The sequence below is a fragment of the Ambystoma mexicanum genome, chromosome 5p, assembly GCF_040938575.1.
Source record: "Ambystoma mexicanum isolate Mex_15411 chromosome 5p, UKY_AmexF1_1, whole genome shotgun sequence".
Lineage (NCBI taxonomy): Eukaryota > Metazoa > Chordata > Amphibia > Caudata > Ambystomatidae > Ambystoma > Ambystoma mexicanum.
The window spans coordinates 455,611,841-455,627,477 of NC_090930.1; the positions used below are offsets into that span (position 1 = coordinate 455,611,841).

The window sequence follows — 15,637 nt, forward strand, 5'->3', positions numbered from 1 at the left end:
TTCTTATTTTCCACCGGTTTCTGCACCTCATAGATGCGGGTGGCTTGCTCAATGATCCAGTCTAAAGATCTTTTCTCGTGAAAATCTCTCACGAACTGGGTCATTATGTATTTGGGTAAGGCATGGAAAAACATATTAACAAATTCTTTACTGTCCGTGCGTACCCTTTTTGTAGTCTGCACAAAAGCACGCTTTAACTCCTGCACAAATTCTTGTGGGGCCTGATCCTCCCACCATTGCAAATTGTAGGCTGCCTTGCGAGCCTCATGGGGATTTCTGTGAACAGAAAAATGTTTCAAGATGGCCGCCCTGTAGGTGGACCATCTTGAATGATTTTGGTCCTCCAGCCCGCAAAGAAACTGGAGTATTCTGGGGAGAATGTCCATTTTACATACTGAATGCAGCTACTGCTGTCTTTCAAATGGAAAGTCTCCATCATTTGCTCATAAAGCTCCAAGTGTTACCAAACAGAATACTTGGCGTTCTTGTCATAAGGGATGATGACACTCCTTATTGCCTTGATCTAGTTTAAGGGGTCCTTAAGCAAGGCCCTTTTTGCCTTATTGGCCTTTTTGGTTCATGTAACCCTGGTCCACTCATCCTCTGACTCAGAGGCACTGCTCCTAGAGGTGCCCGTCTGATCTTCCAGGTTTTCCCAGATTCTGCGAGCCTGGGAATGGCTGGCAGAATGTGGGGACCTAGTCTCCTGTGTCCTGGGGCTCTCAGAGGAGTCTTCAGATCCGTCCTTGCTGCCAGGATTTGATGGGTACCCCCCCCCCACTCACCTAACTGGGCAGAGGTTTTCAGGATGCCCTTAGTGGGCCTACTCTCCTGGCGTTCCCCACTAAATTGCACTGTGCTTAGGTGCCAATTCCCGGATGCCCACCCATCCATTCCTGGGAGGTACTGGCCTATGAACCCCATACTTTTGGCCAGATAGTAATCTGCCCTCCCTGTGGCCCTGTGCTCATGTGCCCCAGAGGACATGGGGTGGCAGAGTCCAAGGACTGGGAGAGATGAAGGCCTCTGGTACTAGGGCTCCTGAGGTTATGCTCAGGTGTTTCCCTTTCCCAGCGAACTTCATCTCTATCAGCCCCTGCTCCCTGTTGCAATGCAAGAGCCTGCGCTTTCAGTTCCTCAGTTAAGGCCTTACTAGACTCTATCAGTCTCTCCTGCATGGCTACCTGTTGCTGGAGCCTATCATTGTGCTGACAGAGAGCCTCATTCTCTCTCTGTGCCTCCTGATTGGTCCTGGAATACTGGGCAAGTCTTTGCTGCAGGAGGGCTACCTCCTGAGTCCCATCCCTACTGGCCTGCTCCTTTCTTGCCATAGCATATTCATCCCTCCTGGTGTGCTCTAACAAGTTCTGATGCTCTTTTTGGAGGTCACCCAGCCCCTGGAGGGCCAGGTGATTTCCTTCAATTTTTTCTTTTAATTGGCAGACTTCGTGGCCTAAGGTGTCCCTTTCCTGACTAAGAGCCTGCATCTGTGCCGCCAGGTCGTCCCTCTGCCTTTGAAAGGCACCAGCTTTCTGGCGTTCTTGATCAAACTCTGCCTGGGTATCCAGGTCTTTCAAAATCAATTGATTGCTTTGCTCTTTCTCTCTGTCTAGTCGGATTTGCAGGGTGGCTACCTGCTCTGTGCATGCCCTGTTAAAGTCTAGTTGTTGCTCGAGCTTTTTCTGGCTCTGCAGTAGGGAGTCCAAACCTTCTTGGTACTCCTTCTGCAAGGCCAGAAACCTGGTATCCTGGTCAGCCTTTTCCTGTTGCAGGATATCCATATCCTCCTTTATTTTAATAATATACTGCGTACTATCATTTTCTGACTCCTGGCTCCTCTGCAGCCTCTGCTCAGAAGAGACCAGGTCAGATTTGGCCTTCTCTAATGCCATCAGTTGCCTATTTGCCAGATCTTGGCCTTCAGCACATTTGTCCTGTATGGCTCCCATATGTTAATATAAATATGCTGCTACCCTGGCAATCTTGTTGTGCTCATCCTTGGCCTTAGGGGCCATATATAGTTCACTCAGAGCCATATGTAAGGGACCCTGATCTATCCATATATCTGACCCTGTTTCAGTGATCTGGGGTGCGATTGCCTGCAACCAGACCGCCTGGTCCTGATGAGCCCATTCACCTCTCACAAATAGCTTATGTAAGAGGTGTTCTCTGGCTATTTTGATATCTACCAAGGTCGTCCTTCTGGAACTTGATTTCCTTCCTGACTTACAGAAGTTTGTATTTTATTTTGCAAAACAGACAGTTTCCTTAGTGCGTTCCTTTGAGGGGTGTTTTTACAGTGTAACACGGCGTGGTGATCCAACAGAATTTATATATCCTGTCAGATAGCACACTGTATTAATCTGCACAAGTGATAGATCTAATCCAGAATCCCCGGCTACGAGCCCCCACTCTGTTAATGACTCCAATCAAGCATTCCCACTAAGTCAGTGCCTTGTCTGGGATTGCTCAAGGGAAGCCCTTATTTATATTTTTTTATGACAAGTTATAATCTGGATGATGAACCCTTGTATAACGCCCCTCTCTTAGAATCCCCATGACCCCACTGAGCCAAGAAGTAGGTTTGTTTTGCAAATTAAAAAGGTTTATTTGAAAAATTAAACAATAGATATATATCACACTTTTATAATAAATTAATATTTGATATCACACTTATGAGCATAATGTCGATCAACAATGGATAATGTTATACTAGCATACTTATTTTATTACTTAGGAGTTGGTATGGAAAGAACAAGGTAGCTGGGAATGCTTTATGGTTTCAAGGAGATGCAAAGATGAATAAAAGGCAGTACAGAAATAAACTTGATATGATTTCAGCACAAGATAATATGATTACTTTTTCTCTGACAATTCACTCCCCCCCTATGCAATGTAAGGAGATAGAAGTAACACACACAGTCTTCAGGAATACAATCACAGTACAATCCGAATTCAGTTCCACCCTAGCAAGCATAGAGAAACAGGGATGATTTTAAACACAGGCAAAGTACTTTAAAGGTTGTATGCAAAGAAGGGAAAAATATGCTAAAAATGATTTTAATTCCCTATAAGAGATTCAGGGTGGGTGATAGCTACTTTAAATTAGTTCAGGATCACTTTAGCAATGCTCTATGAATGATTGTCAGGTTGCAAATGAATTTCAGCAAAGGAAAGCAAGAAGCAGCTATTTTGACAAGTGAAGAATTGTGAGCCAAATCACAAATCGCGGCACTTTTTTCCGAGTGCTTCAAGCGCGATTACGGAAAAAGTATATTGAATAGAAAGTCAGTTCTGGGTTCGTTGGAAAGCCCAGAATCTTAGCTTTAAAATGAAACTTGCTCCTAGCACAAACGGTTCAAGAGATACGGACGATTTCGTGAAGGTTGTTTTTCAGAAATGAAATAATGATTCAAAATGGCAAATTTACACTTTACACGTTTAAATCGGAGAGGGAACACACGATTCCTATTATGCAGTTCTGGACAGGTTCAAATGTTTTGAATCAGATTATTTTAAGCTAAGAGATGGGTTCTGCACAATTCTAGCTGGGTACTCACACTATAAATTTGAAAGGAATGGCCTCGTCACGGATCTGGTTAACAAGTTTAGCTGCGGTTCTCTCTGCTCGGCGGGTCAATCAGGCACCGGTTCTGTTCACAGCGGTCTGGTCTGGGTCTCTGGTTCTGCTCACAGGGATCTGGTCTGGTCTCTCTGGATACAGCACTGCTTTCTGGGTACTGGTTCTGTTCTGAATACACAGGACTCTTAGCAAGCAGCAAACCGCACAGCCTGGCGGTTGAATAGTTTGCAAAAGATTTTAAGGCCTGCTGAAGAGTTCAGCTCTTTGGTAAATTTTGTTCTGGAGTTAGTCAGGATCTCTGGAGTTCTGGATTCTGGAGTTCTGGATTCTGGAGTTCTCCGTCAAAATACTCCACAGAAATGGAAAAATTAATGTCCCTTTCCGGCTTCCAGTGGCTCTTTTTATGTCTTTTGAAAATGGGTGTGGATGTTAACTCTCTATGCCCAACCCACTCACGTTTTGATAGGTCAAGGATTTCTCTTTGACCGGATTTGAGAAGGGAGCAGTGAGTCAGAGTGAGTCAGAGTCTTACAGTCTATTGAAGAAACTCCCCTTTGCTTTTACTTAGAAAATTAATTTTTCATAACTAACAGATTTCCCAGATACACACGTCGTGGAAATTACATACACATTTCACAGATTAATTTAAGATACACTCTCGACCAACTCTGATTCCCCTCAGAGCCTGGGTTCACAAATGGCAACATTTTGTGCTTTTTAGTGACTTTTGCCATATTGGTTTTTCCTCAAATTTTTACACAGACCTGCACTCCTTCCCTGAGCATATTACTGGAAATTACTATGTCTCTATCCTAAACACAGTGTCTGCAATATTAATAAATAGCGGGGTTCGGTCCCAGAACACCGTACAAAGTGGAATTTGGGCTCAAATCGTGAGAGCATTTTTCATTTTTGTACATTTCTGTGAGCTTAATACAAGATTTTAGAAGCATTTAACTTAAACATATATTTGCTGCAATATGAATCCACAGTCCTGTCTGGCCCGCCCCTAGGAACTGGGGGAGTAAGGGATCACATGTCTCTCCTTTCAGGCAGAGCTCTGTTTACAGTCCACACCCAAATCTGCATTTCTATTCAATTGAAAGGGTCTATTGTGTTGGGTCCAGCAGGCTGCAGGGAAATCCCCTCCCTCTCAATCAACAGGGCCATGTGATATCCTACCTCCTGGTGTGGGTCTCTGGGGTGTTAAGAGTTCTCAGGAAAGGCATGTATTTTGAACTTTTAATTACATAAGACCCCCTTCTGTTCACTGCACAGTTCTGCAAGACAGCTCTCCTGTCAGGATTTATAAAGCGCCATCGCCGGTCAGTGTCCAATGCAGGTACTGCACCTATTTTTGACAGCTGTCTTGAATTAATACATTTCAAAAGGAAAGGATTTTACTTGATAGTATATGATCCTTGCTTGACATGGCATTGATGTGGATCTGTAGTAGAGTAAAGTAAAACACTCAACCATAGTTGGATTTTTGTTTGGTGGTTCCGGGCCCATGATCTTAGCAATTGTTGACATTAATAAAAACAGGTTTTGAACAGAACCATCTTTCTTTGCACTGGTGGGTGGCAGGTCAGGGGACCATTTTGGTGTGCGCAAAACTGCACGGTTCTCCTGGATTCTGGCGCAATGTGGGCTTTTTCAGCCATCTTGGATTTTCTAAGCCCGCAGCACCAAATGTTGCAGCATAATAGGCCTATTTTCCTTTGCAGTTGGAAGTGGATTTAGGTGATGTGACCTAACTCCCACCCACCTTCAATCACTGCTAATGTGTTGGTGCCTTTTTGTTATGCTTCCTGTTTTTCCCTACCTAAGCAGACCCAGCTGATTAGCCGTGCCCCTTCTTTTCCTTTTTTAACTCTGAGATCACTGGTGTCCCTCTCCCAGGAATCTGAAGTTAAGGGAAAACATAGAAAAATGCAAAGGATCCAGAACTAGAACCCCTGCTCCACTAACATCGGGTAAACTTCTTTGAATATGTGTTGCATCCCTCTCTCAAAACAGCCTATCCCTACTATGACCACTCATTGCAACCACGCAACTCACCAGCGACATCATGGTCCTCACATCGTAGCAAGTTCACCAACTCACCAAAGACCCCATCAGCACTCCATCATCCACCACTGTTTGAAAACTGATGCTCGCCATGTCCGCTTAGAAATCAATAATGCAGCAAACATTGTGGACCCCCTCAGCACACGTGATTTGGACGCCATCTTCATTACTCAGACTTGAATGACATCCACCACCACCCACATGATAGATGTTCTCATGCCCATTGGATGCAGAATTCCAAACAAGATCGGCGGATGCCTGGCCATCATTCGCAAGGCATCATGGCCATGCACCCAACAGGACGTCGCCATCATTGGCTCTTTTGAAAAAATGTCCTGCTCTCTCCTATGGATACACTCACTTTTCACCTCAACTACAGATGACCAAAGTACAAAACATCCTTCAATGAAGACTTCACAGGTTTGGTCACTAACATGTCTCACACACATGCCAATAACATATTCCTCAGTTACTTCAAAATCCCTGGCAATCCAGCAACCAAGTAACTTACATAAGATATCTACTGCCTATGTTACACTCTGAACCTCAAACAGCACATGAAGTAACCAATTCACAGGAAAGGTGATATTCTTGACCTCATCATCACCACTCTTCCCTACTCCATCACAGCTCTCCAATCCCACTTAACTGGTCAGATCATCTGGCAATCCCCTTTGACATTAGTGACAACACAGCGGTTAAGCAAACCCTTTGAATGCCAGCAGACAAGCCTTCAGAAAATTCAAGCAGTTCCCAGTGGACTCTCACTGAAGAACCCACCAAACTCCACCTACCATGTGCTCATCTACCTCTGATGAACCAGGACTGCGACTCACTTCTCAAAGAACTCAACACCACCTCCTTCCTTACTACCAAAATACTGTAGCCAAGGCCAACAATGAAAGCAGAGCCCTTTTCAAAGCCATCAAGCACTGCATTAACTCTCTGCCCGACCTACCCGTAACTAACTCCATCTTAAAATTCACCACCATCAACTCTTTCCTCTTCAACAAGATCAGCATGATCCTCCAACACATAGACATCAATGCCACAACTGACCTGGACAAATTTCAAGACACTCACTATGGAAGACCTCCCTGCTACTGGGGCATCCCTAAAGGTGACAATATATGTGGACCACATTCTCCCTGCTTCTGTACTCAAGACATTTCTGCCTGAAGCACTCCTCCTCTACCTGAAAATCATTAAAGGCTCCATAAGTCAATACACCTTCCCCAAGACTTGCAAGGCTGGAGAAGTCATCCCACTTCTCAAGAAACCAACACTGGATCCTGATGACCCCTGCAACTCCTGCACTATTGCCCATCTTCCTTTCCTAGATAATTACTTGGCAAAGCAGTAGCCACACAACTCCTCCAGCAGATAGAAGCCAACAAAGCATTTCAGTCCCACCAATCTGGCTTCAAACCCAGATGCAGCATAGAAACAGCTACCATCAAGGTGACTGACAATCCCCTTAAAATCCTCTGTGATGGGTATCAGTGCCTCCTGGTTCTATTTGAACTGGCAGCATCATTCAACACAGTAGACCACCAAACGCTCACCGACAATGTATATTGCCACCTGGGAATCAGTGAGATTGTCCTAAGCTGGTTCAACACCCACCTCCTATGTGTCATATGTTTGTACAAATGATAACCTCCAGATCGCCAACTCAACCCCTCACCTGTGAAGTCCCACAAAGATCCATCCTGTCCTTTGTGATCTTCAATTTTTACATGAAACTGCTCAGAGTCCTCCTTGCTCCACACAACATCCAAATCCACCAATGTGCAGATGACATGCAGCTCGTCCTCAAGATATAGTGCATCAAAACATCCACAGGCTCAACGCCTGCCTCACATTGATCCAGTCCTGGATGTCCAATGTTTAAAAGAAGTTCAACCCCTCCAAGATTGAATTCCTACTGCTGACTAATAACACCAAACACTTTGATATTAGGCCTCTCTCTGCTATGTACCTCAAGGGCTTTGCATCATGTGCGAGAGCTTCAGTCTTCAGAAAAAAAAGGTTTTTTAGCTATAATGGTGTACCCGGCACCTGCGAGGCATCTTTTTAATGAATAGATACCCGCAGACCGGTTCCATCAATATAGAAACATTGTAGAAGAAAAGGTGAGGTCACAAGAAGCTGAGGCCTATTTTTCTAAATGTCTGAAGCTCCTGTTCGTTTGTGGGAGCTTCAGGCTTTAGGAATAAAGGCCTCGGCTTCCAGTGTCCTCACCTTTTCAGCCGCAATAGTACTGCTTCCCCATAGCGGCAGCGCCACCATTAAGGCTCAAAACATGTACCGCTGTCCCCTGCCATGCATCCCTTTATGTAATAGATGCATAGATCAGCACCCCCTCGCCACACAGAGAGGGTGCTGTGTTCTACAAAGGGCTACGCAGGTGTGATTGCCACCCATTAAGCTGTGGCTGTCCAGGGGGCGTTACCTAACAAGCCGCAGGCGACCCTCCCGGCTTCTTTTCCGTGCTGCTTAAGGCACCGAGTATGGTTCCTGTTAACAGATTTGGACAAAAGCAGAATAAACATTTTCTCAAACACAAAATCGCATTTGGGCTGCTGCTGTGAATGTGCCAGGGGGATCAGAGTTAATGACTGCTTGGAGTCCTACTGAGCTATAAAAAGTGCAGCATTTCATCCAACAGTGCAACTCCCAGCTTAGTGTAACATGACCTCAGCACGACTTTGGATTACAGTCCTAATAAACTTGAGCTCTTCTTGTAGAGTCAGAGTCTTGTTCGAGAACAAGCATTTCTAAGAAACAAAGTGGCACTTGTTTTATAGATGGCGAAGTGTACAGTACACCGAGTTCAGCAAATTAACTACACATTTCTTTGATGTGAACTGTGAGGTGAATCATCTTAAGACTGTTAAAATGTTGATTGCACTGGATAGAATATAGAAACATCAACTTACGTCTTTGCCAGCAATCACCATTGCTACACATCCTAGAACAGTCAGTGCTATCATCAGGTAGCATGTCATCACCCGCACCTTGCTTTGTGCAGCAGACAGTAGCTCATACCTGCAAAATACAGGAAAGATCACTCAGGTACGTTCATTGAAACCTTGACAAAGGAAGGCAATGTTTATCAATTAAGGAAGATACACTACTTCTGTAGGCCTGGTTCTCATGACTTTCTGATTTGAAAGTTATTCTCGAGTTCTGGAGCACAAGTGGATATGTGTATCTTAAGTCCCTGCTCTTCCGTGCCTCTGGAACTTATATCACTACTTTTAGTGATGTATTACCTCGAAGGCATACAATCTCATATACCCTATCAATGTTCCCTCTAATTATTTTTCTCTATGTGCGGAACCGGTTGGCTGTTGTGCGCACATTAATTTCCATGTGCACAACTTACTAATGAGGTAAGCCATGTTGTGAGCTACTGTCACAGAAGAGAGTTTGGAAAGGAATTTCCTCTTCCCAGCCACTGCAATTCTTTAAAAATGTTACAACACTTTTTCCAAACACATGGGCTAAAATAAAATATGTCATATGTGATTCTACAGAAAACTCATCAACCAGTCCAAGACTTCAATATCTGCCACAGTACCTTGCAAACGTACTTCTGCGCAGAGAACAATTTGGGCCTCATTATGAGTTTGGTGGTAATTAGTAAAGTTGGTAAAAACTCCATTACCCCCAACTTTACCACGACGCCAAATTAAGATTTCAGGCCTGGAGTGGAAGATTTGCCTCCAGGAAAATCCTGGAGGTAAATCTTCCAACTCAACACCGAAATCATTGGAATTTCCACTGCAGTAATTCCGCGAAAAAGCCACATTGAGACCAATGGACTCAATATGAATGGAGAATTACAATGCCACCACCAGTTGTAATCTGGTAGACATTCCTCTGGACCAAGTGGCTGTAACAGTAATTAGTTTGGCCGATATTCTGGCAGATTTATGCCAGCATACTGCCCCAAGTCTTAATGAGGCCCTGCATGTTTTATGCCACTGGAAAATCACTCTTTGTATTAAAACACAAACATCTCTTAGTTGTGTTCCCAGATATCTCACACAAACAATATTTATTCTTAAAGAAATGTTTCTTTGTATTCTGATTTTACAAAAAAGGTAATTTTATTCTTGATGCTATAATCTCATGGTCACCCGACATGTGTTTCGACCCAAGGGGTCTTTATCAAGGCTGGTGCGTTATTGTTCATTGACTGTAAGGTAGGTTGGCTCTTGGTGGTGGGTTGGGGTAGGTGTGTTGAACTCCTTGAATAGGCTGGATTCTCAGCCTGTTACCGCTGTGAGCAATGTCCCTGGCATTTGTGGCCCTCCAATATCTCTTGTCATAACTGATGTGGCTGTCAAGAAACTTAGACAGAATACATTTGCCGATGGATTAATGGCAATTAAAAGCAATGTGTCAAAAACATGCTAGAAAGAGCTCAAGTGCCACTTTAATTAAGTAATTCAAGGGCCAGGGTGACATGCTTCTAATAATTTGTGTAAGGATGATAATTGCATCAGAATAACTACACCTTAGAATATGATGCAAAATTCCTGTGCCTCTTCTTACGATCCAGATTATGTTCTCCTGTGGCTAGTGATAACACCTGCCTTAGAGCTAAGAGACATATGCACCATGCATTTTTACTCCCTAAAAAATGAAAATGTGCCTAACAAAAACGAGAAACAATGAACATATTGCTTCAACCCACAAAGTTCCACTGATATGTTTTTGAATTAGTGACTAGTAGAGCATTGGCATAGGAAGGAATGAACTCTAATAATATTAATGTCCTATCTCAAAAGGAATTCTATGGGGAAAGAACATCTTTTAATAAGCATAAAGTATCCCTGTTGGCAAAGCTAATTACTTGTTTACTCCCTGAAAAATAATTTGCCTCCAATTAGGGAGAAAAATCTGATTAGATCCCTGCTTGGACCCCTGCCATAGGGAGTGAAATGGCAGTGCACATAATAAAGTGTATAGTTTTGCTCACCCTTCCGGACCACAGCCTAGATAAAATGAAACAAGAGCCTTACTGATGTTTTTTATGGAGCTCTGTTGAAGAAAATCACACATATGTGCCTTTTAAGTTAATTGCATCAGTTCATCAGAGATAATCACCAATAACCTTGAAACACACGACTACATAACCAAACCTTGTATTTGGTCAGACCATTACAGTGTATCATTTCAGGTCTCTCTACCCATGCCCAAAGAAAGAAATCCCAATCCCCCTAAAAAAGTTATGCAAAGGAACTTTAAAAACATCAAGAAAGAACAACTCAAATCCTGCATAAAAGACTTCACCACTAGTACCAAAGAAGAGGACTCATGCGATATTATGATGTCTACCCTCTTAGACTATCTCAAAATGTTAGTAGAGCAAAATGCACCCTTACAGACTAAAACATTTAGAACCAAAAGCAAATTGCAAGAATGGTTCTCCAAAGAACTATCTGTGCTTAAGGGAACCAAAAGAAAACTGGAAAACACCTGGAAAAAAAATCCTACACCTGAAAATAGGGAAAAATGGAAAACTATTGAATCAAAATACAAGAAAGAAATAATAGAGGCTAAGAAACAGTATTTTAACAAACAAATTATGGCAACAGAAAATGTCTTAAGTAAACTTTTTAATATCTTGAAGTCCTTAGACAAACCATCTGCCATTTCGCCACCTTTCTCACCTTCACAACAGGAATGCGACAACACCCAAAAGGCATTTTTTGAGAAACTAGAAAAGGCTAGAGACAAAATCACAAAAGCACAACTAAACAAACCTAATATCATCAAAATACCAGCAGAAAAACCTCTCGAGAACATAGAACCCTTTCACTTCTCGTACATCACTAAAGAAGAGATGAAAAAAACACTTGTCTCTATGAAACCTACTTCATGCGCGGAAAACATCCTACCCGCCAAAATAATTATAGAAAACCCAGACATCTTCGCCCCTACACTTGCTAAAATCGTCAACACTTCCTTCAAGGACCAACTAGTCCCCCAGGCCATAAAAAAAGTCACAGTTACGCCATTAATAAAAAAACCTGGCTTGGATCCAAGAGACCCAAGCAACCTTAGGCCAATAACCAACTGTAACTTCCTGCTTAAGATCATGGACAAAGTAGCCACCGCACAATTACAGGCACAAATTGAGGCCTCCGATGCACTACACCCACAACAATCTGGGTTCAGACCATCTCATAGCACAGAATAAGCTATGCTGGACTTACAGACAAAGATGCTCAGCATGTTAGACAACGGAAAAATGGGACTTCTCATCTTGTTAGACCTCAGTGCCACCTTCGATTTACTAGATCATAATCTGCTCGAAGTAGCTCTAGGCAAAACGGCAAACTGCTCACAAGCGGCAAAAACATGGATAATGTCTTTTCTAAAAAACAGGACATCTCGAGTACACTGGGGAGACAAATTCTCCATGGAAAGGGAGATCCTCTGTGGGGTTACCCAGGGAGCCAGCATGTCCCCACTGCTGTTCAACCTCTATATTAGATACCTATGCTATATTCTAGATCATGCAGATATATTCTTCATCAACTATGCGGATGATACGCAGCTGGTACTAGAATTTAGCGGGGACCATAAAACTGACAACAACAATCTAATCAGAATATATAACATCATAGAACAATGGATGGATTCCAACTGGATGTGTATGAATGGAAGCAAAACAGAGCTGATGGTCTTTGGATCCACCCAAGCCAGAAACACACTGCCCCATGACTACGCAAACTTTAAGATCAAAGACGTCAACATCAAAGTACTTGAAAAGGTAAAAACCCTGGGCATGATGATGGAAGCATCCCTAGGAGCAGAAGCCCAAACTCAGTACATAAAAAAAAAACATGCAACTATTACTTGAGACTCCTCAGAGCCATTAGACCATACCTTTCAGAGAACAACTGTGCCACAGTGCCCAGAGCAACTGTCCTCTCCAGATTAGATTATGGGAACGCACTTATGCTAGGAGCCAACAAAAAAAGCATACAGGCATTCCTGATTATCCAAAATAACGCAGTTAGAATAATCAAAGGCAAATCTAAATCAGACCACATCAGTAACTCCAGGAAGGAATTACACTGGCTCAAAGTGGAGAGTAGAACCCACTTCAAGGCGCTTACAATAGCCCACAGATGCATACACGGGAAGGCACCAGGCTACCTAAAATCAAAAGTACGTCCTTATGTTCCAAGCCGCGCCCCAAGATCCACGGATCAAAACAGGATCTCAGTGATGCCACACAAACATAGGTCTGGACTAGGAAAATCTTTCCCAGTCATTACAGCAGGCATCTGGAACAACCTACCAGTCCGCATAAGGAAAGAACCTAACTACTTACGCTTTCGTAAGTTAGTGAAAACGCATCTCTTTAATTGACCCCGCCATCCCTTACCCACTAATCCTTTATTTCATTAGGAACTGTCTCGTCACATTTCTGTTTGTCTTCGTGTCCATGTCTCTGCGCCCCGAAACCCACGAGTTACCGGCGCATTACAAGTAAATAAATAAATAAATAAATAAATAAATAAATAATATAAATGATTTAGTCCATTATTCTGTAACTATGGATCCCTCATCTGTAAAATGCAGGGAGGTGCTAGAGACGGCACAAACAGAACACATGGTTATATTGAAAAGCCCTCAGCAGTGTAGCATAGAAAGAAAAAGAAGGTGCTGTTGTCTAGATGGGTACTAGAATTGCCTATCCTTTAGCACACAAGCAACACATTTCATTCAGTGTACTGCCGAAACGCCTGACTTGGTCTTGAAATTTGCTGCTTTGTTCCTCACCCGCAAGGAGTGATGCATCCTCCCATACCCTTCCCCAGCCCCTGTGCTTGCCTCTGATACAAGTTGATAGAGCACCGTAAAAAGTGAGGGATTGTCGCAGTAAACACTCACTTGGATATTTGCAGACCCATAATACTTTGCAAGCAAGGCATATTTAAAAGCCTCAACATATGAAGTGCATTTTAAGAATTTCATGACTCTGCATGTACACAATTCGTGTGCAGTGCATACAAGATTGTTTACAACATACTCCACCTGTATATCATTTTGTAGGATTACATAAGTGCTCAGTGAAACTGTTTTTGTATAGAAGCAAGTTACCATATAATGTGTGAAGGTCTATCCGCAAAGGAACTCTGAACACTTAGAAATGATGCAGATTGTGTGAAAAGCATTCTCCTGTCTGAACAACCGGTGCCCTGATACTATGGACGGGTAACCCAGGCATAGTCCATACCCATTATCCCTTGTGGGCTAAGTAAATGATATTGCAATGGTGCTCTCTACTTATAGGGTAATGTCAGTAATGCTAAAGTAGGAGTCGGTAAGCATCACATTTGTCTTTTCAAAATCTTTAGAGGGCAAATTAATATTTGAATTTCATAATGCGTTAGCGTACAACGTGGCTGCTTCAAAGCACTTGTGTGGCATATGTACAAAGAAGAGGAAGTATGGGATTTGGTTACACGCCTGCCTACTTGGAGTCAGTATCAGATATTTGAGCTGGCAGTTGGATTATATAGTGTGGGTGATGCGTTTGGTAAGGCACAATGAGTAACATAAATTCTGGCGCTTGAACGTTATTCATGTTACAACAAACATAAAACACGTGGATGTAGGTACACGTCAGCTAAGCTTTCGCAGAGCCACAAGAGGAAGAGTCAAGGTTGTCCAGTAGTATCTTAATGTACTCTCGGCAGAAGTTAGTCATAAAGTAAATGTGTGGTAGAGTCAGGTTTAGGAGTCATTGGTGGGGATGGAACATTTTTGGTTAATGCGCACAGGCATAGCTTGGTTAGATTCTTCTGTTCATGGAGCCAGTTTTCCATATTAGTATTAAACCTCTTGTGTTGTATTTTGCTGTTAGGGATTTTAGGTGCATAGTATTGTAATGCAAATTAGCAGACTATCAAGACTAGTTGCTTACTTTAAAGAGAAAGAACATTTCAGGTAATTGCTGTGGCTTATGCCTTATTAAATCTTTATTGAATAGGTGAGAATTGTCTCTGTGCGCTGCTAAAAATCTTCTGAGCGGCACCCAGAAAGAAGCTGGGCAAGCGCATAGCTTAGAAGGAACATTGTACCCTATCAATGTTTCTACCCCGAGTTGATGGAAGGAAATTCAAACTCCCAGTGGTATTCCAGGGTATCAATGAAATTTTATAAGCTACGTTATATAGAGTTTAACCTTCTAGAGCTTTAGTAATTTCAAAGTGAATCAAATGAGTTAAGCTAATTATATCTTATATCGTCAGCAGTCAGGGATCTCACGGATACACCAAAGCTGCTTTTGAAAATATGGCACATTTTTAGTAACAAAATAATTATCTGCCTGGATTGACCATACCATTAATAAACAAATAGTCTACTCTAAAAGATAATGCAAAAACATAGAGCAATATATGTTAAGTGCTTTCTGAAAGATGGATCATAGTGGTGTTCATACTTCACAGTTTTTGGTGATATATTGTAGGGTTGCAACGTTTTTGTTGGAGTCATCTCCCCTGATGCCTACAATAAGCATAGTGCTGGGCAATTTCTTGTTCAATAGTTAGCAGTCATTCACACATTTGCTGGACCTGGTTCACTTCATCACATGTACTGGACCTGTCAATGATGAACTGTGGACATCAAAATCATCTCCTGGCACATGTTGATTTTATCTTTTTACACGTTTCAAACATGAATCAAACAAAGATATACAGAATCACTGGCCTGTTGTCATTGGTCCAGGACGTGTCTCCATCTTGCATCAGGCAGAGACGACCATCAGAATACTGACTGAGAAGTGAATGGACAGAATGATAGTCAGGCTCTTATGGCCTGGCAAGATCCATAAACTCCAGACCCTGTACTCTACTATCCTACCCTCACTACCCTGCCCTTCATTTGTGTTCTGACATGTATTACACTGATTGGCCTCCCGTCCACACAATGCAGCGTATGACCTGC

At 42.7% G+C, this 15,637-nt stretch overlaps 1 protein-coding gene across 1 annotated transcript in view; it reads right to left on the reverse strand.

The window, feature by feature from the left end:
• Positions 1-15,637, reverse strand: part of LOC138481013 (protein FAM162A-like) — a 188,786-nt gene that overhangs the window by 86,690 nt on the left and 86,459 nt on the right. Inside the window, exon 3 of the mRNA XM_069612860.1 lies at positions 8,596-8,704. Coding sequence (XP_069468961.1) covers positions 8,596-8,704 — 109 coding nt within the window. The remainder of the gene's footprint in view (positions 1-8,595; positions 8,705-15,637) is intronic.